At 31.5% G+C, this 25090-nt stretch overlaps 1 protein-coding gene across 6 annotated transcripts; it reads left to right on the forward strand.

The window, feature by feature from the left end:
- Positions 1-632: 632 nt before the first annotated feature.
- Positions 633-25022, forward strand: LOC105569071 (tyrosine-protein kinase PR2). Of its 6 annotated transcripts, XM_012025226.1 has the most exons (10): positions 697-1259; positions 2280-2419; positions 2802-2922; positions 5192-5284; positions 5699-7285; positions 8531-8776; positions 9978-10117; positions 10453-10683; positions 22288-22898; positions 23463-25022. In XM_012025226.1, exons 3-10 carry the CDS (start codon positions 2868-2870, stop codon positions 24403-24405), a joined length of 3906 nt encoding a protein of 1301 aa, XP_011880616.1. In that variant the 5' UTR covers positions 697-1259; positions 2280-2419; positions 2802-2867; the 3' UTR covers positions 24406-25022. The 6 variants fall into 6 exon arrangements, with proteins under 6 accessions (XP_011880615.1, XP_011880610.1, XP_011880612.1 ...); XM_012025220.1 differs by lacking the exons at positions 22288-22898; positions 23463-25022 and adding an exon at positions 16284-18809 and having other exon boundaries at positions 635-1259; XM_012025222.1 differs by lacking the exons at positions 22288-22898; positions 23463-25022 and adding an exon at positions 16284-18809 and having other exon boundaries at positions 635-1259; positions 9978-10102.
- The last annotated feature ends 68 nt before the right edge of the window (positions 25023-25090 follow it).

Below are 25090 nucleotides of genomic sequence, written 5' to 3' on the forward strand. Positions count from 1 at the left end.
AATAATCGACTGCGATTGACCAATTTCGTCAGACACATAAGAATTGACCAATCACAGTCGATTATTCTTCCGACACGACTTACGACATCCAATGTAGACCCAGCCTAAAGCCTCCGCTACAATGATTCTCGGTTCTGTCTACAATGGTCGTAGTCGTAAGAATAATCGACTGCGATTGGTCAATTCTTATCGAGCGACTACGACTACGACCATTGTAGACAGAACCGAGAATCATTGTAGCGGAGGCTTAGGCCCGGTCTACAATGAGTCGTTAGTCGTTAGTCAGAAGTCGCAACTATATGTTGATCCTTTTCCTTTCTGGGTGGAAGAAAAAGGACCGACATGTAGTTCCGACTTCTGACTAACGACTAACAACTCATTGTAGACCGGGCCTTAAGAATTGACCAATCGCAGTCAATTATTCTTACGACTACGACCATTGTAGTCAGAACTGAGAATCATTGTAGCGGAGGCTTTAAGCTTCATCTACATAGAAGTCGTAACATTGTAGTCGTAAGAATAGTTGACTATGATTGGTCATAACTGTTGATGAAGTTTTCTCTATTCCGTTGAATTTCGGCTAACTTCCGGTTAATAAATATTTAATTGAAATTATCTGCAACACTCGTAAACCTTTCTAATCACACTTCATAACTCTTCATACAAAATACAAACGATTCCACATAAAAACTTTAATTTAATTTATCTATGGTGCTAAAGTCACGGTAAAAAAATAATTAGTTACAAACAAACGAATGACTCACAAACCTTATCAATTGCACTTCAAATGTCTCCATACGAAATACAAACGATTGCATATAGCAGTTATTTAAAAGTACGTTTAATTGGCGTCAAGTATCTACGAATAAGAAATCGACGTAAGATCGAACTAGTTATGCTATGAACTTTTTAGCTCTATTGTAAACTCGTGGTTGACTGGGGGGGAGGGGGGCGCTAACGAAAATAACTGTGCGAGTGTCTGTAAATGCGCAGTGAGTGTAGCTCACAGATATCTATTGTGGTGTAGCTGGCCGTAGTTTTCTAGTATCCATTGTCCATTCATCATATACGACTGGTGTGATAGATGCAGGAAATATGAAGTCTCGGAACAGCAACGAGACTGGATCTCGTTAAAAGCGGTCGGAAAAGAGAAGGAGACGGAGGAAGAAAGTGGCGAAGGTAACGGCTGCTACAATTCTTCGAAGTGAAAGCAAGGCATCGAAGAGCCTTTCTCGTGATTTCAGAATCTCGACAAAACGGTGAGATATATATATGTATATATCAGTAAATGCTCGATGTTAATCCGAATCTGTGCTCCCTGATTTACATATTTGCTATGCTCTCCTACAAGCACTGCTCTGCTCATTTTTTTAATCTAACCTACAATTAAAATTTTTCACATGTAGCAAGTATAAAAAGGTAGGTTCAGAAAAGAAGGCATATTTTCAAGAAGTGTCGAACAGTGTTAAACAGCCTTTCTATCTGTTTTAAACGTTATTCATTAGAGGTTATTTTTCCATGATTCTATTTTTATCTCCGAGTCCTATATACTTTAGCATATTGCTATGTTTTATCTAAACTAGAACAGATGTAAAATAAAAACAGAAAATAGGAGTCAAGTCTGTTGTTTTGATCAAATCTCTCATTGCCGCGAATCAAGTTAGCAGGAAATAATTTATAGATATTTACGGTACATTTGTACCACACATATTTGTGTACCTACATGCATTGCAAGAATTTCTATCGTTCAATTTGTTTTTTTCTTTAGCAATACTTTACATTACTATTGAACTTAAACAAATATATATGTATATTCACTCGCATTTACAGTAAAGAAAGTCAGTGTGAAAAGTGCAATACATAAGAACAGATCTATTGTTTGCATGAATAAGATAGCATGAATATGAGCACTCTAATTCTAACTTAACCTAGCTTTATTTTCTAACAAGTTACAGTAACAATAATACTGAAATCACAAGCACATAAAATACAAAAATAAATAAAAAAACGGTTGAGTTAAAGGGATAAAAAATTAATTTTTATCTTGAATTACTACATAATCGTTCATTTTCATTCGTGTGTGTGTATATAATATACACATATTGTTTATATATATATATATGTTTTCTTTGCTATTTATTGACAGTGTGAAATTCTTATAAATAAAGATTTGACTGTTTTGTATAAAGTATCTGAAGCATTTGTATCAAATATGAAACATTGTATAAGCTAAAACAATAATAATGTCATTATGTGCATATAATGATAATGATTTTAAGGCAAAATAATGCACTGAAATGGAAAATGGAATGAATGTGATCATGTCCGTATAAGATAAGACAAGAGCAGTGGTCTTATTGTGTCTCGTGTCATGAGGAAGAGAAGTCCCCTTATATCTCTCTGAAACAGCATAGAATGGGTGAGAAACTTATAAGCTTGTAATACTGAGTTCTGATTTTGATTTAAGGTAGATTGCACTAATGTGAATTGAGTGCAACTTATTTATCTTCAAAAGGAGAGTTTGCTTATTGTCACCAGTAATGATTAAAAATTAAGACGGGAAACTTATAGTCAACCCAACTGGCTAGTTATTTAATTAGTTTATTACACACACGATTACTAAGTAACGTTTCGATTCTATTCTTTTGGGTCCTTTTTGAGTGATACTAAGTCAATCATTGTTGTAGAATAAGACAGAGTCGAGTTATAAAACATATTATATGTATACGTGTGAGCACTGTGGTAGCTGGGCTCGAGCCCAAAAGATTCAATTTTTACTGAAAAATTTTTGCTATTTTCAGCCCGAAAAAAGTTTTTAAAGAGATAAAAAGCGGTCGCGGTTCCAGCTATAGCCAGTCATATAGTATATGTATATGTATGTGGAAGAGCTACTGGATTTGCCCAGTAGTTTTTGCGAAAAACGTACGCCCGTCTTAAAAAATATTGTTTTGAGAAAAATGCGTTTATGTTAAAGTTTCTCCTGCAAGTTGATGTGGATAACGATTAATTTTTCTAACTTATCCTTAGTCAGCTATACCAGGGCTATATAATATACCTAGTACCGATTTCAAAGTTTATTAGATTAGAAGAGTTAAGGTGTTTCATGTTCTCCCATATAGTATCAAGAAATGTATCACATTGTTTTTAAGATCTTTACTAAATATAAAACTAATTATAACAATAAGCCTTTATTCTTGTTATTTATACACCTTGACCGAATAATGGTGTGTCCAGGTTGGGGGATGGGGATACTTAAAAATCGCGTATCAATAGTTCTGTATACTGCCGACAATCCAAATCGGCGTGCAGTTTAAAGTTGAAAAATAGACGCTAAATATCATCATTAGACTATTTATTGCGACAAATATTACCACATGCCTCAGTGGCCGAATTGGTAAGATGCTTATGCAGAGTGTAGGGAGGTACAAGTTCAAACCCTGGTTGAGGTAATATTTTATGCAATAAATATGCAAAAAATATATTATGACGTTCTCTCATATTACTATCACCCTCGCTATATAGCTGTGTAAATCTCTATTTCTTTTATATATAATCTTTTATATATAAATAAATTTTTAACAGTATAAGTGTAAAAATCTGTTTATTTTATAATGTATTTCTGTTTCACCTGTAATATATATTTTATTTTAGTATAAAAGTTCAACATAATAAATGCAAATGTGTGTAGAGCTAAAACCTATCTGTGATATAATACAATGTGATATAATACAATGCCTCAAATGGTACTTTGTATTTTAAATTGATATCGAGGAGTTTTGTGCGAAAAATGTTATTAAAGTTATTGAATCCAGTGTGAAATTTCCTTTTGTAATTTTTATTATATTTGGTGAGACATAATCAACCTTTTAGTCTCTATTAAATGCAGTTGGTTATAGCAATTCGATGCCATATGGCGACGCGCAGCATGTATTATAAATAACGTGCTATTTGTGACTACATTGCGCGCAATGTGGGGCATGTCTTCCATCAAACCATGGCAAATTTGTCGATTAAATTTGTGCACATTATCTTGTTATTTCGCAAAAAGTGACACGAAATGTGTATATTAGAAATTGCGAGCAGTTGTAAAACACAAACATTTCTTGTATTTTCTTTTTTTGGGTCTATAGATGGCGATTTTCTCGATACTCAAGAAAGATACTGAATCTTTTATATATAAATAATTATTGATTAAGACTTATGTAATTAAAAATTTAATAATTTGTTTGTGTTAACAATTAGCAAGTAGGTTTATGAGTAGAGAGAGAGAGAGGGGTAGTTATTTAAATAATTTCTTGTTGTGAACATTTACATTAAATAAATGTCTAAAGGTACTTTACTTTCATACCTTGTAGCGTATGCTCGTTTTTATTGCCTTGTACATATTATCTAATTTACAACAGCTTAATTCTGTTAAAAGTATTCCTGAAAGAACTTGGAAGTATTTAATTTTATTGTTATTGTTACTTTATATTTTGCAAATTTCTGCAAATTATTGAAACACTAAAATTAAAAATAAAATTCCAAAATATTCAAATAGACTTTAATTTTGATATGTATTACATTCTAACCTATTATATTTTATTGTACAGAGTTGAAGTGTTTTAAATTAACTATAAACAGAAACAAAAATTAATAACTATGAAATTTCTTTTGTAGAAAAGTATTTAATATTTACGTAAGCAGATAGAAACAACCAGAAGTGTACTATTACGAAGAATGGCATATAATAATTTATTAATACAATAATTTATTCATACATTATTTATTAACACAACTGATTTTATGAATTAATTTACCAATATCAACTTATAATTTATTTCTTTTGCATAACAAGAAATAAATATTTTTTGTAACTTCATATTCGTTATCTATTGTATCTTTAATAGGATTAGTATGTTTATTTTTCTTCTAGTTTCATTTTACTCATAAAGAAATGGACTATAATCTTATGTATAAAAAAAATACAAATTGTCAATTTTTAAAATAATCTCAATAATTTTCGTTTAAAAAAATTTGTATGTTGATGCTGATTTTAATGACCAGTGTAGAATTAAGATTTAAATTTTATTCCATTAAAAAAAGCTAATATTTTTAATTTTAAATTTTGTTTAAGTATACATGTGCGTGTATGCATGCACATTGCGAATATATGAAAGATGGAGTATAAAAAAATATATTTTAATTCTAGATATACAAGGAGGAATGTCTCGAAACAATGGACCTGGTCTTTACGAGTTTCTTATGGAGGCTGAGTTACAAGAGTATTATCCTGGTATTCGAGGTATTAATTATTTCTGTTTTATTTTGATTATATTTTTTATGATATTACATACATATACACATACACACAAAACAGAAAAGCTAATAAACAGATCTTTTTAAGCCCTACAACTTTTGCGCTTAAAAAAAATCTGTTTCCTATAGCCTTATTGGTTTGATCTTGCATTGTCAAGGTGAGGTCAAGTTAAATTTTATTTTATCGGCATCATACAAAGTATACTTTTTCATAATTTTTGTTGATTGTAATGGTGGCATATAACTTACAATTAGTGTGTGCTCCTTTGAGAAACAAAATAAAAATTTTAAAAATCTAGAAAACAAGATATTTTATGCAAATGTTTAAATGCTAATACATTCAATTATTTATTTGTTTATTAAGGTATATTTAATGAAAGAGAAACATATTTTTAATTAGGGGACTTGAAGGTGCAAACAACAGCACAATTAAAATATGTAACAGAAGATGATTTGAATGCAATAGGAATGAGCAAACCAGAGATGCGTCGTCTAAAGAAATACTTCCAGAAGCACTTTCCTCAAAATTATTTATCTAAATTTAAGAAAATGCTACTACCAAAACGCGAAGAACAGTCTCCTGGTGTGCTGAGTATGTTACCAGAAGAAAGACAAGATAAACCATCAGTACGTGTTCCTAATAAACACATGATTCCGGCTGATGCAATCATTGTGAATAAGGAACTCGGGGTAGGAGAATTTGGTGTTGTACAGCAAGGGGTGTGGACGAATGATGGAGAACGAATACAAGTTGCAATTAAATGTTTATCACGTGAGAGGATGCAAAACAATCCCATAGAATTTTTGAAGGAAGCTGCTATAATGCACTCAATTGATCACGAGCATATTGTGCGACTTTATGGCGTGGTACTTGACACAAACTCATTGATGCTTGTGACAGAATTGGCTCCATTACGCTCATTACTGGAATGCCTTAAAGAACCTAGTCTGCGTTCGAGTTTTCCAGTCTTATCGCTATGTGACTTTGCTGTACAAATTGCCGACGGGATGCAATATCTAGAAGTTAAAAGGTTAATACATCGCGATCTTGCTGCTAGAAATATCCTTGTGTTTTCCAAGAATAAAGTTAAAATATCAGATTTCGGGTTATCACGTGCATTAGGTGTGGGTAAGGATTATTACCAGACTAATTTCAATGTCAATTTGAAACTGCCTATTGCATGGTGTGCGCCTGAATGCATATCCTACTTGAAATTTACGTCGGCGAGCGACGTTTGGGCATATGGAGTAACATTATACGAGATGTTCAGTTATGGATTTCAGCCCTGGGCAGCGTTGACCGGTCATCAAATTCTCGAAGCGATAGACGAGCCTAATTTTCAGAGATTAGAGCAACCCGAGTGCTGTCCAAAAGAATATTTTACTTTGATGCAACAATGCTGGCAACATGATCCTTTGAAGAGGCCTAGATTTGCTGACTTGATTACCGCATTGCCTGAACTGAAACCTGAACAGGTGCAAGCAGTCCAGGATAACACTGAATCGAACCAACTTGTTTATAGACAGAACGATATTATCACAGTTCTAGATAAAGGTAGCAGTAATACTTTGTGGAAAGGCGTTCTAAATAATGGCAAAACGGGATTTTTTAATCCGGCTCATACAATCGCGTATCTCGGCTCCAATCTGCCTAGTAACAAACCTGGTGAATTTACACGAGGAGATGGTAAAAATACTTTCTCCTCGCAGCGTAGAAAAATTCGCACAGACATGATATCCTCGCCACAGGGTGATCTCAAACATACCGGTCACGTGGGTTTAGATGGAGCTTATTTCGGTGATATCAGCTTTCTCGGTGGAAAGTATCCACATTTGCCTCGTCAAGTTGTGACGCCATACAAACCCCAGGAGGATGCAACTGATAATTCTAGTCAAATTTCAAATCAGGATGCAAGAAATGTAGATACGAACAGGGAATCAACAAGAGAAAGTAGAAGCATGCAACAAGAAACTCAAAACAAACATGGTATATATTTCTCTTTTACTATAATAACTTTTTTATAAAGCAAAAGTACTTAAAATTGTTTATGTACTTGCATACATACATATGTACATATTTATTTCATAAAAGTGTAATGTATTTATAATTAATTTTATTAAATAAGATAGTATGTTCAGGGTGGCTTATTTTAATCAATTCACTCAAATATCTTAAAACGTATAAGTTCCAGAAGAAAACTTTTCAGACAAAAGTTGTTTGGTTCCGACGGACACATCAGATGGTGTCATTAATTTGGCCTTGAATAGTTTCTTAAGGGTCACGTGAAGGTCACCTTCAATTTTTTTAATGCAACTTCCTATTGTTTATTATACTATCTTATTCTATTAATTAATATAAACAACTTTTGCAAAAAAGATTTTTTGGTTTGCCTAATACTTGTTGAAATATTCAAGAGAAAATTGATAACTTTTTCAATAATTAGCTTGTGATATCTCGATAATTGTTTGTCGGAAGGAAAAGTAGTACAGGACTTTTTTTACTTGATTTGGTCTCAGGAATATGCTGTTGCACTAATGCTCCAGTTATTGAAAATTTTTGTGTATGTTACAATACTGTTACGCTCACGTCCCGGACGCCCGGTATCTTCGGGTGTCGTTTAGTTACGGTTGCTCTTTGTGTTTAAAACAATTTCATGTATTGATTCGAAGTTTGGCTTTTGAGTCTAACGGACATATCTCTTGTAAAATAAAGTTCGTGTTTCTTATCTTCGTGGTTTATTTGTGTGTGCGAGGGAGTGCCAAGGGAGTGGAACGCGGCGGTGCGAACCAGCCGTAACAATACAATACTAGCTAAATAGTGAAAAAGTTATCAATTTTCTCTTGAATATCTCAAGAGGTACTAGGCAAATCACAAAATGTTTCAGACAAAAGTTATTCATATTAATTAGTAGAATAAGACAGTGTAATAAACAATAGAGAGTTCCATTTAAGAAATTTACGATGACCTTTACGTGACCTTGATGACGCTATTTAAGTTCACACTGATATTGCTATGTAATGTGTTACTTGAAACCCTACAACTTTTGTCTGAAAAGTTTTTTTCTGGAACTTATACGTTTTGAGGTATATGAGTGGATTGATTTAAATGAGCTACTTTGTATAAGGAGACAATTTTCATCTATAAAATATGGTATTAGTAAAATATAGTCATATTTTTGATTGTTGACTTTGTATAGTATGTTTGAAAATATAATGTTATATGTTTATTTAGAGAACTTATGGTCTCTCTCTGATATGAATTCAGAGATATGTCACGTAACTGCAGGCAGCAACGCAAACAAGCAAGCTATGACATCCAATGTAGGTAGTAATACTGATGTTCTTGGAGCCGACCATGAATACCATGAAATCAGTGATGAAGAGAATCAAGATAGTCCACTAAGATTTGATAAGACGTTAAATTTTGATTTTGCTCCAAGTCTTTTGGCTGAAATGGATCAAATGTTCAGATCGTTAGGTAAAAGCAGGATTTAAAAAATATTAGATATCCTATGTTATATTGGATGTTTCTCAATAAAGGAAGTATTTTGAAAAAATTTCAAGACATAAAAATAATAAAAATAGTTTAATAGTTTAAACATATGTTTGATATGACTTAAAAATCCATGTTTGAAATTATTTATGTAAAAATTACTAGATAAAATCTTAAATATTGCCACATTTTAAATTAGGATTTATTCTGTATTATTAATTTCACAGATTTTCTCTTTAAAAAATTTATATTTCTCTTCAACACAACGTCAAACTTATGTAATACTTCACTAAAATATTCTTAAATATTTATTTTACTATTATAATAGTTCTTTAACCCTTAGAAAATGAGTAAATTTTTTCCATAACTATAACTTTTTTATTTATAACTTTTATGTACATGTATATAATGTTTATGTACATGTACATATGTATATGTGTGTTACAGTGTTGTACAATGAAAAATAAGCGACCACTAAAAATAGACTTCTTATTCTCTAAAGGTTAAACTTTTATCTTATATACAATATAATAAATTAGAAGATTTGTGAACATTATAAGGTTAAACATGTAGCACATTTACATACTGTTTATCAAGTGCAATTTAATATCTCATAAATGTACAATACGGCTAGGTATTGTACATTTGTCAAGTTATTAAAATTTGTTACATATTCTTACAAGTTTAAATAACTTTTGCATTATGTATACATATATGTATATGTATATCTTATAAGTTTATCTTTTATATAATCAATTACCTTGAACCTCCTTAACAAAGTTATATTAGACATATAGACTTGTTTGTTATTTTTATGCCTTGAATCTGCAGCAATTCCTATAAGTTTCAAGGAACAAGGAACAGGATGCGTTCACAGAGCTCGCTATTAATGCTGTTATCTACCTTTCTTTGACGTATGATATATTGATATAATGAGTAACAAGGATAGAATGATACTTTCAGCGCTATATAGCGCTGATAGTGAGCTCTCCGAACATACCTTCCAAAAGCTGATCTCCAAAAAGCTGATTTAAATATATGTTTTCTACTACTTTATCAGTCCTTTAAAACTAAACTTGCAATATTTGCACAATATTAAAAAGAAATTAATTATTTAAGATAATTATCAGGTGATTATGATGGACCATTTTGTATAATATTTCTGACATATTACATTCTTTTGTAGGTTCTTCTCCTCCTCCTCCTCCGCCACCGGGCCATCCTTTATCCACCGAACATGAATCAAGTAATGCAAGGAATGAACTGAGAGAGATTCAAGCAAAACAATGTAACAAGAAGAAACAAGCCACCGTGAGTCCAATAAATGTACAGTAAATTTTTATTATTTATGACAATATTTTATCTAACGTTACTCTTTTCTTGTTATTATTATTTGCGGCTTTTTCATTTTTTTCACTTATATTTATATATGATGTGTTGGCAAAAACTTCAAGGTAAAAAATTAAATCATTCTGATAGAATCGACAATTTACAATCAAATATATTATACACACTATTTCTAGATGTTGTTTTTAATATATATAAATAATTTATATATATTAAATATAATTAAAAATAATATATAAAAACAAAAGAGAATCGAGGAAATATTAACTTTTCACATTGATACTGCAGAGACGGTAAATGTTTATCTTATCTAGGTGAAGCCTATCTCAGCTGCCGATCAGAAAACTCTCTACTCTGCTATTGCTATGGCACAGGAATTGACAGCTCGTTCCATGACAGATCTTGAACATCCACCGGAGTCTCCCCGTACACCTGCCAGTCCTTCAAGGCGTAGGAAATTCTCTTTTAAGTTGCCACATCAACACAGTCCTAAACCAGACAGACGACACTTTTCTGAAGAAGCTGCCAGTATACCTGACATACAGGTATATACACAAAATGTTTCAGTCAAAAGTTGTTCATATTAATTAGTAGAATAAGACAGTATAATAAACAATAGGGAGTTCCATTTAAGAAATTTAATCTGAAACTTTTATGTGAAACATTTTTCATAACAATTACATTTTTCGAAATATTTCGGGGTCCCGGTATTTTTTCCTCATCCTGTATACACATATCTGTACACATCATATGGAATATTTTCAAAACTGTTATAGAACACAGTTAATTCCTGCTGTCATGTAAAATAAAAAGTATGTTTATATTATGATTGTAATTATGTGCAGGACGGTCTTAGTTAAAGCAAAATATCAGAATATCATTGTTATATTTAAACATAAAAATGACAGTAAGAAAAGTTAGGTACTTCATTTATATGGAAAAAGATTTCTCTTTTAAAATTATTTTTTAGTTTTCAAGATCATTAATCTTTCTGAAATAGAACTAGGTACTATACATATATTTTTCAATATTTACAGCAAAAAATTTAAATAAAACAATAAACTATGTTAAATAGCTTTTATATTAAATAATAAATAAACGAAAGAAAAAATGTTACTTATAGTCACCAGTGATGATTAAAAATTACAACAGTGAGCTTATTGTCAACCAAACTTGCAAATTTTATTGAATTTGTTACAAGGCTTCGACTTTACTTCAGGTTCTTTTCAAGTAACAATACTGCAAATCAACAAAATATAAGAGATTAAAATTATTAATTAATCATCTAGTAAAAACAAAAGAGACTAAATTAACGAACCAAATAAGAAAATAAGAGCAATTTATATTATAGAAAAGTAAGTCATCGTCATCCGTGAAATAGAGTCAAAAGATAAAAATAAGCGCACATCCGAACATTATTGAGGTTCGATTTGAACTGATTCGTAGGTAACGTCACAAAACAACAGACAAGATGATATTACGACCTACATAAATTTGATTACTTAATAATTTTAATCTCTTATATTTTGTTGATTTGCAATATTGTTACTTGAAAAGAACCTGAAGTAAGATCAAAATGTAACAAATTCAGTAAAATTTGTCAGTTGGGTTGACAATAAGCTCACTGTTTTAATAAATAAATAAAATAAATAAAATAAATAAAGTACTTATAGAAACACAGCTGGGTTTAATCGCTGAAATATTCAGACAATATTATAGTATACATATATTTTGGAACATTGATTTTGGCCACCTTCAGTGTATTATATGTTATACAAAGGAGCTTGATTTTCTCATACATCAAGGAGAAACAGACAATTTTTACTAATTGTTTTTTTAGAAAAAATGAATAGGTCATATGACTACAAATATAACCCGTTATGTTGACTTTTAATATAAAGCTTTTCTGAGATGAGTCTTTTTCCTAAAAATCTTTCTTCGTCCAATACTTCAATTTCAGATCAGTTAAAATCATGGTTGTGATTCAATCTGTGGACAGCTATCACAGAATGAACAGATATATTTCTGTTGATATAATTTCTATGTTTGGAGATTCTAGTATGCAGTTTACATTCTTTTACTTAGATTTTCACTTTGTATTTCTTAGCAGAGATACGGAATGAAATATAGTTGTAGAGGTTGAAGTATAATGGTTAATTGATAAATCGATTGCCTAGTAATCTATGCCAAACTTTTGTAAGCAGTCTTTTGCAACTAGCTTGGTTTCAAGCCAAAGTATCTTTATAAATTGTTGGAATAATTTTCTCTTGAGTTGGGTCGAGTATTCTATTGGAAATAACGACAGCTCTTTATTAAAATGATCTTCTTTTATATACACATACATACATACTGTATATATATACTCCATGTCTTATCAGCGAGGAAAAAATCGAACATGCTCTTAAAACGCCTTCTGCGCACTAAATATGTAAGCAAAATTTTAATCTTATTATTTGGACTTCTCTTTTGCTTGAATATTTATTTTATTCTAATTGATTTATAATCCAATGATAGCTAAACCACGAATTCTACATTTCATTTTTGTTTAGTGTACTTATTCAGCTCGTTCTCCATTGCTTTTTCTATTCTACATACTGGTTTAGTGAACTCAATACATGGTCAACAGTTAATGACCCGGCTACAAAGTTTTCAATGAAAACAGCATAAGTTGTATGATTATAAGTTAAACTTATGCGATTCTGGAATATCTTCAGAATATCTAAATTGAATTAATAGTTTCTCTTGTCCAATACATGTATTGAATCCTCTGCATTATTTACTATCATATTTCCTGACTGGAATGAATTTTGGGTATCATGTTTGCTAGTTTCTGCATTGTCATCTGTTTCATCTTCATGCTGTGCCAGAGGATCTTGCAAGAAATCTTGAATGTTATTCTTTACTTCATCTGCACTGATTAACATTGCTAAATACTTTGAGCTATAATAGATCATCTCAAACACATAACATTCATAATTCAATCATTATTGTGATCTTCTCTTCAACAAACTAGACTTTATGGCTCAAATTTCTTTGACGCTGAACCAATGCATTTGATTCCTGCGCTGTATCCTAGAAATGTAATTTTTCTTCACTTCTTATTTAACTTGCACTGTTTTTACAATATTTAGATATATGTACCATTAGGTTTCCAAAGATCCGCAAGTTGTTGGCAGTGATAGCTTAATTGTTCAGCTTTATATAAGCGGTTATCAAAGTTTGTTGACGCATATCAGATGCTACAACTCTTATGTGAGATGCTGTTGTTCCTCGGTTAGCTATGACTGCTTAAACCGTACTTCTTGGCTTGTATCTGTACTCCTATACCTCGACAAAGTGAGATTTTTTGTGCGCCGATGACTACGTAATTCATACAGATTGGTATAATGTATATCACGCATATTCACAATGACATCTCTTGCTGTACATTTGTCCACCATTATATGTATATGATCATTAATCAAGCTGTGAAAAAGAGCTAATCTTAACTCTGTTGTCAACAGGAGAGCTCGCTACGCTGTCATCAGCAAACTAACAAATTTACCCTTGGAAAAGACTGTCAGTCAATATGTAATTAGGAGTAGTTTTCCTTTAAAATTTAATTTATTCAATATGGATTAAATTTTAATCTCTAAACTTTCCAAAAATTAATCCTATCCTCATATCTCCTTTTCCCTATCTTCAGTTCATCAAGTCCTAATTCTCTCATAATTAAATATCTCGGTGTACAGAAGTCTAGCTTATATATCCATCTTATATGTATAATTCATCATTACCTTTTCTAATTCTTTATTCTCTTCCCATCCCCAAATTTCTCCCCCATATGACATCACACTTTGTACCAGATATCTGAACATCATTCTTCTATAAAAATCGTCCTTGCAAATTCTTTCTCCAAATCTCCATACCTTGCTCGCTGTTATTTTCCGTTTGTTATCTAATTCTTTAACATGATCTACGTTCTCTTTCGTATTTAAGACAAATCCTAGGTATTAAAATTTTTTTACCTCTTCTATATTATCTCCTTTCCATTTCCATGTTTCTTTCTTTTCCTTTCCTTTCTTATTAAAAATCATTAATTTAGATTTTTGTATACAAAATTTCAATTTCCTATCTTTAAACATTCGTCTAACTGTATCTAACATATCTAGCATTGCCTCCCTATTTTTTGCTAAGAAAACCATGTCGTCTGCATATTCTAAAGACCATATTCTTACAATACTTTTTCTAATTTTATATTTCCCTCTTTTTATTTCCCTCCTATGTTTCTTTTTTCAATCTCTTCCATACCTCCGCTGTGTATAAGTTGAATGGACTCATTATACAGCTCTGCCTCACTTCCTTTGTCATCCAGAATTCTGTTAATCCTTCCTCAGTTCTTACCTTTCCTATTGTTTCTTCATACATTCCCTCCACTTGTCCCACGAGACACGCCTCCAAACCGCTATTCTTCATAATCCTCCATAGCTGATCCCTATCTACATTGTCAAAGACATCCTTTAAGTTTACAAAAATGCGTACACCTTGCTTTCCTCTTTCCCTTTCTTCCTTTCTCTCTGAGCCAAATAATTGAGAATATAAATATCCATCGTTGACCTTCCTCTTCTAAATCTGGCTTGGCTCTCTGGCAGCAACTCCAATCTTTCGGTCTCCATTTCCAGTCTTCTCACCATTTCCACGTAAATCTTGTAGGCCGAACATAAGAGGGATATTCCTCTGTAGTTACCTATGGAGTCTTTGCCATCTCTTTTGTATATCATTGACTTATCTAGTAGAAAGAGAAGGATTATCTCAGAAAAGTTTATCTTACTTGGCCAAAGGTTGGTGACATCGGCCACTAAGCCCCGTAGTAGTAAAAAATTTGTTTTAAATAAAACTTTTATCCGTATGTGACAGTATGCTTCTGTTCTCCAAGTGTGTTAAATATTTCTTTAGGTAATGAAACATGGTTTAACAATTCTTGTTTTAAATAAACATTTTGTGGTATAATGATATGAATGCTATAGTTAGTATAAAAAAAATTTACATCTAACATTTTTAATCCAATGTTACGTCCCGATAAGTATATTATTACATTTATATTTCATTTAACGTATAATATATTAATTGTAAAAGCAACATTGAAAGTTAAAAGTTTTGTCAATGGATTGATTATTATAATGTAGCTCTCGCGTTCTTTAAATTTGATGGCCTTAGTTTTTTGTAAAGCATAAAAATAATGCTTTTAAAAAATTACTAAAAAAAATATGTAACAATAGAACTGTTATATAAGAACTTGTACTACTATCTCAAAAACTCATCTATTCAACATCTGAGGAATTGCATAGACGTAATTGGTGAGATTTTGAATATCTTCTGAAATAAAACTCATAAAAAAAATTATTAAACGAAAAACTTAAAACATAAACCAAACATCACAAAGTACATTAAGAAATAATCTCCTCAAATATTACTTTTTTATATTTTTTATATTAGAGTATATAAATATTGTGCACGCATTGTGTACTTAAAGTTAATAATATTATATAATTACATTACCATTCAATTTATCATAAATTTTCTTTAAAATAAATATTAAAAGAACATAGAGCTTCTAATCTGGAGAAGCCAATTAAAAAATTTAGCAATCTTGAGAAAAGCAATTATTATCTTGTTTTTCTTTTTAAGCTGAGTAAGTTTGATTATTGTCACTTTTTTGTATGTTTAAGAGTAATGAAGATATTTCGACATTTTGTTTTACCGCTCTAGTCTATATGTATAATAATTTACTTTGAGGTTGACTGTATCTTAAGTTCTTTAATCTAATGCTTATTCATTTATAACACAACTAATATCGATTTTTCTCTGATCCTTTCCTTCTCTCGTTATTTACCATTTATTTTTATATCTTTGGTTATTTATAATTTAACATTAAATTTTTAATTACACCACAAATTTGATTTTATTTAATGATGACAAATGTGAACTCCATAATGTTGTCGTCAATTGTGAAATGTTGTGTGTATATGTTGTGCGTCTTGCTTTATACAACACACTTACGTGTTTAATTTATTAAAACTACTATCGAAACTCATAAAAATTACCATTGATTTTCACTCATCCTCCTGCATGCTATCTTTGTCAAACTTTTACGCTCTGCATAAAGTGGTTATGCTCAAGCCTACAATCACTGTCATCCACAGTATCTAGTATAGAATCCCTTGGTGCTCCATCAACTTTGAAACTTCCTCTGTGGGATAAGGCATCAGCAGAGTTCTGCTTCGCAAAATCGCGAGAATTATTGACAAAGCCGAGCGCTTGGGCTTCATATATGGATATTGACTTGAATACGCATACATTAGATAATTTGGCAATAAAGCAGAATTTAGTCAAGTCTACTGAATTCTTGGAGAATGGAAATAAAAAGGACCATCTGAATTGCGAGGGTCGCTCTGATGCAGACACCAAATTAAATGTCCGACATCAGAATGGTAAGAAATTTAACGTAGAAAATTCGAACTATGATTTTCTACGCAAGATGAAAAGAGTGTCTACGAGTTACGTTGAACGTTACTTTGAACAACCGAAATACTGTGATGATGAAACAACTCTAGGATGCACCAGCGAAAAAATATATTTTGGAGAAGAGAAATTGGATAAATATGATAAAATTAATAATCTGGAACAGCCTAATAAATCGACTTATTATTCGAACATTCAAGAACAGGGCTCGGCTGGTATGAGGTCTAATCAGATGTTGCAAAATAAACTAAGTAATTGTGAACTAAAAGATTGCAATATCATGCACTTTGAAGTGCGCCCTGATGAAAATTTTGATATTTTAAAAGAAAAGGCAGCGAACTTTGAATCTCCTCGCAATAAACCGGACAAGTTTGACGTAGCAAAGGATAAGACGACAAACTTGGATCTTGGCACGCGACCGAAAATTCCCGTTACTTTTGATGAATCTGCAAAAATGAACATCATAAATTTTACTAAAAAGATTGACCTGTCGAAATCTAGAGCCGCGAACATGTCCTTTATGCCTAGAAAATCCAGTCAAGATATGAATACTGTCTACGACTCATCTGATAGTACTAAAACTAACGTGAAGACAGGTGGGTCAGAGTCCAGTCCAAGGAGTAATATAGAGACAGTAAAAATAAACATACAAAGCTTTCGCAAAATCGAACAAAACCAGAACGGTCACGAAGGCTTTCCGTTTGTAATATCTAACAATCCTATATTTATTGCTGAATCAGAAAAGAAGGAATCTCCCATATACAGCAGTTCCGAGAGTTTGCGAGTAAATTTCCAGCGTCTTAGGCGAAAATCTGATGCCGAGGCTAGTCAGGTAGAACTTAATAGCAAGCTCTTAGCTGAAAAATATCAACGGGAAATTTCTGGTTTGGAGAGCGTAAAAAATTACTTGGACTCCAAGAAAGCTCAAGGTTTAAATTTGGGCCTGGGCAAGTTAACACAAAACATGATACAATTAGGCAAGAATATCGCTCAAAATTCAAGAAATTTAGATACAACTTTGCCAAAGTCGTTGGTCTCTAACATGAGAAATCTGGATTTATCTGCACCATCTCAAACATCTGTACGAAGTTTAAATATACCAATTCAGAAGCCCAAACATTTGGACTTGAACATTCCGGTACAGAATCAATCATCAATTAACACAAAACTAAATTTGATTCAGAAACCAAATCCTCCAACGAGTCCAACTGTACATCAACACATTTTGGAACCGCCAAAATTATATCAGAATGATCCTGCCAGAAAAGAGTTACCAAAATTGGATATGCTAGCAGAAAAGTTTTCTGGTGCTGCTATTTATCGACATAGAACATCATCTTTGTCAGAGAGTAAAAAACCTCCAATAAAGAATATACGCAGATCTTTTCATCCTAGAAACGATTCTAGTGAAGATTCGGATTCGATTTCGCACTCAGAAACAGACATCAGAAGCCGTCTGCGTTACAAACGTAGGCACAAGAAAATTCCGCATAATTTACGCTTGAATTTCAAAAATAAAACCACATTTTTGCATCCTCATTCCGCTAAGGGATTATCCGCGGTTGAACTATGCAGAAAGTCACCGCCACCATCAACAAGCTTCTTAAATTCACTATCGCCGCCATTTTCTTCAAGAAACAATCTACTTTCTTGGCCGGAAAGCGCACCGAGCTCTAGTCTGACATTTACTAGCAATTCTGATCTTGATTCAGATACTAGCTCCGAATATCCGGAATTCACGAACGATGTATTGACATTTCCTCCTTCTCCTGCTCCTTAAAATTCTAAAGACAAATTTAGCTTCAGCCTTGATCAAGCTAAATGTGGCTTTTCTATTTATCAAGTTTGTACAATCTCACAAGATGATTAGCGAGATTATTATGTTAAGAATGCATGCAATTTATACTAACCTTTTATAGAATATACTCAAATTGGTGATTAAATAATTATTAAGGATTGATTTTACTTAAAAAATACAAAGTTCCAATAATTACGATAAAAATTGTTTCAGTTTTTACTCAAATTACGTCCTTTTTAGCATCAATATAGCGAATGACACTATCAGTAATTTGTATTTTACAGTCACTTTTTTCTTAAATTAAGATCATCAGATAAATTTCTCTATTCTAAAATGTCTCTTCTATCTTTGTTCTCATTTTATATACATATATAATACACTAAATTATAATATTACTACGCACTTTGTAATTTACTTTTTTATTCTAACATAGTCAATTAGTCATATTGAATTATGGGGTACCTATAATGAAAAAAAACAGAACAAGAGAAGAATTATAGTTTAAAGGAAAATAAATTATGATTATGATTTTGAACAGAAAATTTACTATTTTGGTATAGTTTATAGTGAACTTATTATGTCTTAAGTCTCTAATATTGTTTAAAAACAATTTCAGTTAAAAATATGAGTATAAATATGAGTATAAAACATAAATAAAGGAAGCTAAATAATGAGAATGCGATAAATGAGCAAATTATTTTTAATAAACAATAAAAATGCTATTAGAAAGAAAACTTTGAAGCTATATGTATAACAAGTTATATGTATAACAGCAAATTTTTCCAAGCACAAAAATAGAATCTATGTAATGCTAATTATTGAATCTCCTTTATTGGTGCCACTCGTTTATACTGGTGTTGAAAAGAAAGAATTTTAATAAATTATTTTATTTTTATCGTGCAAGTATACATACACATATGCACAAACAGAATCATCGTTTTTCAAAAAATTAAATCAATTATCTGGTACACATTGTTGAAACCATGAAAACATTGGACTACTGCAACACATAGTATAAAATTTGTGGAAAAATATTAAAAGTACCGTAAGAAATTATTAATAATATTAATTTTATTTCTTATATTATTTTATTTTATTAGAGAAAAATGAAGAATTTATATGTACAGAATATCAAAGCGTAAAATCAAAATAGGTAATACTTTTATCATAATAAATCATTTTATTACACATTTTGAATTAACATAAATTTATTGTAATTTATTAAAATTCATATCTAGGTTATTATGAAATTACAAAACTGCTACATACTTTAATGCTGAATTTTAAAATAGTAACTTTTAAATGGACTATTAGATTACTACATCTTCTTGTATACATATAGTTTTATATATCTGTACACTATACTAATGTATAGACATATAAAACTATATGTTAAGATATAGTTATGGTTTGCTCAAATTACATAACATATGACATATAGACTTGGTCAAAATATTTTTTTATCCTGGAACTGGCAAAGATTTTATTTTAATGATTAAATATGTATTGGATTCAAATTTCTTCCTTTCCCAGAGTTCTTGGTAAATAATTTTATATATGGAACTATTACAGCAGAAAAACATTCAAAATTTTAATATAACACATTTTAATTTAATATAACAAATTAAACAAACGGTATATATGATGTGCACGAAAATTAATTATTATATACATATACTTATATAATAATTAAAAGAATATGCAAAGTAATAGTCCGTGTACACTTAGCATGCTTGCATGTTGTATTAATCACTAAACTAGTTGTATTAATCGCCAATATTGATATATAATGGAACAGTTTGGATGTATTTACATGTTTTTAGCAATTGTACACATGTATTTGAAGAACAAAGTTTTACGACATATATTTGTCGGTTTATTGCTAGTGGATTTTTCACAAGCGTGATTTATACATAATATATATTTGCACCTATATATTTTTAAATAATTGCAATATTTTATAATAGAAAAATCCGAAGTTCTCAAACTGGTATACGCATATCAGTAATGGATAACTTTTTTATTAAGCATTATTCGGATTTTTTAACAAAGAGAAACCAAAAGATAAAATAATTAATCAATATTACAAAAATAATAATTTGATAATGAAAATAACATGCTAGAAAAAGTAATTACAATATATTGAACATTCAAGAGTTTTATAACGACTTTAAGATAATAAGTAACATACATATAATTAAACTTCCATATTTTTTCTTTTTCTATTCTTTTCTTCTTCCCAATATTTTACTTTCTTTTCTGTTGCATTATTACTGTACCACTATTGCATTTGAATATACAGGGTGTCCCATTTTTATTTGGACAGTAATATCTTAAAAACTGAGCCCCGCAAACAAAAATGTTTCAGACAATTCAGACAAAAGTTGTTTGGTTTCGAGAGGGGCATAAGATAGTGTCATTAATTTGACCTTCAAATAATTTTTCAAGGTCAAACCAATGGTACCATCTTATGTCTTCCTCGAAACCAAACAACTTTTGTTAGCTGGGCTTAGTTTCTGAGATATTTTACTGTCCAAGTTAAAATAAGACACCCTGTATATTCACAAAATGAAAATATGCACTTGAACATTATAAATTGATGATTAATTGGCACATGTACAGTAGCACGAGAGCATTAAAAGATAAAAGAAGAAATAGGAAAGTATAGAGTAAATATATGGATGTTTGATTGCATTTATATTAATCTCAAGAATCAGAGGCCTTTATGAACTATTTTTTATAAAAATACAAAAATTTTAAGTAAACATTGTTCTTTATTCTTTATTATGAATAAAAATAACAGACGTTTGTTCAGAAGTAAATAAAGTGTCTTTACAACATTGATTTTTACAATATTGTGTAAAGTAAGAAATAACTTTACGTAGAATTTACTGATTTTTGAAGTACTTTTGCGATATTCCAAAATATAATATTAGTAATATTAAAAATTTTTGACAGAAAAAATTAGAGATTGTGTAACTTTGGATTAAACAGTACAGTTGCTTTGTATAATAATTTATCGAAGATCAGAATTTGATGTTGTAAAAGAAGGCATGCCATTTGAACATCTTTACACAAATTGTATTTTTCTTTCTTATGAATAAAAATAATATTGTGGTTGCTGAATTTGTCTTGACATTCCGTAAAATATTATTTTAAAAATTATTTGGTTTTTAGTTAAGAGAAATTCACAACTTTAAATTTTTTACGATAAAGAAAAAGTTAGCGTTTTCTTAATTACAAATTATAACTTGGAACAGCTTTATCTCTTCTTAAATTATCATAAATATCTTAAATCGTTCAGACTGTTACAACGAATGCCTTGTATATGTTTTATCTTATATTAATTTTGGGTAATTGTATTATAATTTTAATAATGTAAATTTCAACTTAATATGATAATTTATTTTTAATTAATGAAAACGGTTCTTTCTTTTCGAAGAAACTAATTCTTTTTATATGCAATTAAATTTTAAAAGTGTAGCGAGCAATGAAAAAGTTTGAGAATTTTGAAAAATCATGCTCATTGATATGTGAAGACACGTCGGATTTTTCATTGCACGGAACACTGTAACAAGTATTAGATAATGTTAGTTTGTTGGTAGTTCAATATAATTATTGAACTGGTACACAATGTCGAAGATAACATGCAGGCGTGCGCGCACCCACACGCACACATATGCACAAAAAAAAAAGAGAGAATGAAGAAGGAAGAGAGAAGAATGCAAGTGAGAAAGAGAAAGAATGTGAGATAGTTTAGCATTCCGTATCTATAATTTTTGTTCTTTTATTTCTGTTTAATTTCTGTTTCTTCTATCCTTGTATCTATCCCTTCCCACAACATGTTCAGGCCACACTGTCGGAAGAAGCTAAGGAAGTGTACAACAGTTTGGTGGAGACGCCAACATTGGAAAGTACTGGAGATACGAATCCGTTGCGCATGTTGCGTTCCGGAGTACCTATAGTAAGACCCAGAATTCGTGGGAATAAGCATGCTACTTTGGGTTACCCGGTGTCATCGCAGTCAGAAGAGGCGTCCAGTGAACATGGCTACCATTTCGAGATGCACCATAGTGGCGCGAGGACTCTACCCAAAGTCCGAGCACCTCCGTCACCCCATACAATTTTGTCTCTGCCGCAGTCACGCATTCTCGAAAAACATCACTCCATGGAGATAGAAAATAACCAGAATCAAAGCAACTTCGATGAAAATCCAATACCTTTGCCGCCTAGAGACCGCTCTAAGACGCTTCAGCCCAAGTCCAGCTTACCGCGACATCAGAGGAAGCATCCTTTGATCATACCTGGAGGCGGAGTCACTAGAACGCTGGCAAAGATGGCAGTAACCACACCATCCGCAGAAGATCAGGTGGATGGACATTTTGTGTTGCAGAATTCTAATCCAGCCATTGCTAGTACCTCGATGCAGGACAGTTATATTCCGGAAGCTTCGACTAACAGGTATAAACTTCAGTAACATTTTCCAGAAATTATAATAAGTTAACATTTTTATTTCAGGGACATTAAATGCCTTAGTTATCTAATATCTTTGATCTTAAAAAAATGTGATGTATTCTACAACATTAACTATTTGAAGATTACAAGTACAATCAAATTTTAGTATTCTTAACTATACCCATTTTTAACCATATCTATCGTCCATATCTACTATCTTCATATTACACTCAAAGTTCTTACGCCGATAATGAGACAGCCGTATCTTACCGCATGCTTGAATGGGGCGGTAGACTTGGTTAAGACAGCGATTTTAATAATGAATAACTCGTAAACTATTGTGAAAATTGTAAAATGATAGACGGCTTTTCGACTGTCAGTCTAAGTCCACTCTATCTGCACACAAAGAGTCCCAAATATTTAGACACCCTGTATATAAAATTAAAATGGCACGTATCAATTGATTTCAACATAAGAATACATATTTGAATATAGTGACTTAAATATCTGTGGTATTAATTAATTAATTTATTATTTAGTATATATAATATAGATGTTAAAAATTTTCAGCCCAGAAGAATTTGAACAACGCATAGATTCTGAACTAGCTGCACTGGATTCTTTACCTGTGGAGGAAAGCCGATTTCGACGATATAGCGCGATATCAGAAGATTTGCTGGAGTTTTCGGACAACTTAATTGACTGTGATGACACAGATTTATGTCAGAACGTGTCGGAAACGAGCAATGACGGACAATTGAGCAACTCGTTAACCATGACTGATAACTTATGCAAAAAAATAAGTGATGAATCAAAGTGCTCTCTTAAGAATTTTACATCTAAGATACAAGAAAACATGGAGACAGATCTAAGCCGAAATTCGCTGCCAATTAGTTCTTGCAGATCAGAAGACAGAAATAAAATAAACCCCTTGATTACCTCAATTAAAGCTCAGATTCCGTCTGGAAGAATACAGCAGACAGCACTAAACTACTCTTCACAAACAAACGTGGAAGAAATTCCTTCCAAATCCGAAGCTTTTCAGTGCAAAGAACCATTGGTACATATTGGTTCAAACGACAATTGCCATTCGACTGCTCTTCCAAAAGCCTATCGTTTATCCAACGAAAAAACCTCGAGTTGCGATATTGCGAGTGACCTGTCGCGACAATCGGATCATGTATCTTGTGAGGATCTGTTAGAGTTTGCTTGCGACGGGCCGAACACACGAAGAACACGCGGACCCCGTAATGGAGAACAATCTGATGAGGTACGAATCATGTTAAAAGTGTTGCACGAACAGTCAACCCCAGAATCCTGCATCGCTGCATTGAACGTCACCGAATGGGATGTTTTAGCGGCAATCAAATTGGAGCGGCTCCAAGGGTTACTGAAAAAGGAAAACAATTTTGTCGGCCTTGAAGATTGCAAAGTGATGCTGAACAAGTGTGGTGGTGATGTCGTTAAAGCAGCTGCGCTACTGCAAAGCACGGAAGATACTGCCGCGGTTTAGTCTGATTTCAATTGATTGTACTGCAAAGCAATGATTTACAATTGAAAAGTTTGCAATTCTTCCATTTCAAATTGATGTCTTCATAAAGCTGGAGAAATATTTAATTACATAAAAATACTTGCTCAATATTGCAGCGCCCCACAATTTTTGAAAGCATACACATTTCTATTTTCCTACTAAAATATATATTAATAACTAATAATATTGGTGAAATAAAAAAGGTCAAACATAAAATAAAAATCTTTGCTTTCTTTTAAATTATGATTATACTTAATTACATAATTATACTTTAGTATATGTATGATTTTGGCTGATAATTGTTGAAAACATGTTAGTTTGCATATATAAAATATTATAGTTCATACATTAAATAGGTAAGATTCTTCTATTCCAAATCTACATTTATTCATGTCAGACTTCTTCAGTAGAAAGGTTCCTATATTTATCAAACAATGTTAATACATTACAGTTATGTGTAAAGTACACATATAAATTTGTCCTAATCAATGCCAGATGACTGAGAAGAGCTTAAATATCTATTAGCAAATTTGATTGCTTGCACTAGTGCACACGACTGGTTTATAGTAAATTTTTATATTTAATTTTGTCTTAAATATATGTTCAAAGAGTATCTAGCCAAAAAATGATTCATGGATGCTATACAGATCATTCAGTGCGCACTAGT

The sequence above is a fragment of the Vollenhovia emeryi genome, unplaced genomic scaffold (assembly GCF_000949405.1).
Source record: "Vollenhovia emeryi isolate VEMERY1.0 unplaced genomic scaffold, V.emery_V1.0 DF939126.1, whole genome shotgun sequence".
Classification (NCBI taxonomy): Eukaryota; Metazoa; Arthropoda; class Insecta; order Hymenoptera; family Formicidae; genus Vollenhovia; species Vollenhovia emeryi.

Coding starts and splice junctions, on each gene's coding strand:
- LOC105569071 (XM_012025220.1), top strand. CDS start 2,868: ATGTATATGTATGTGGAAGAGCTACTGGATTTGCCCAGTAGTTTTTGC. Junction 5,285..5,698: donor GTATTATCCTGGTATTCGAG/GTATTAATTATT, acceptor ATTTTTAATTAG/GGGACTTGAAGGTGCAAACA. Junction 10,118..10,452: donor CCACCGTGAGTCCAATAAAT/GTACAGTAAATT, acceptor TATCTTATCTAG/GTGAAGCCTATCTCAGCTGC.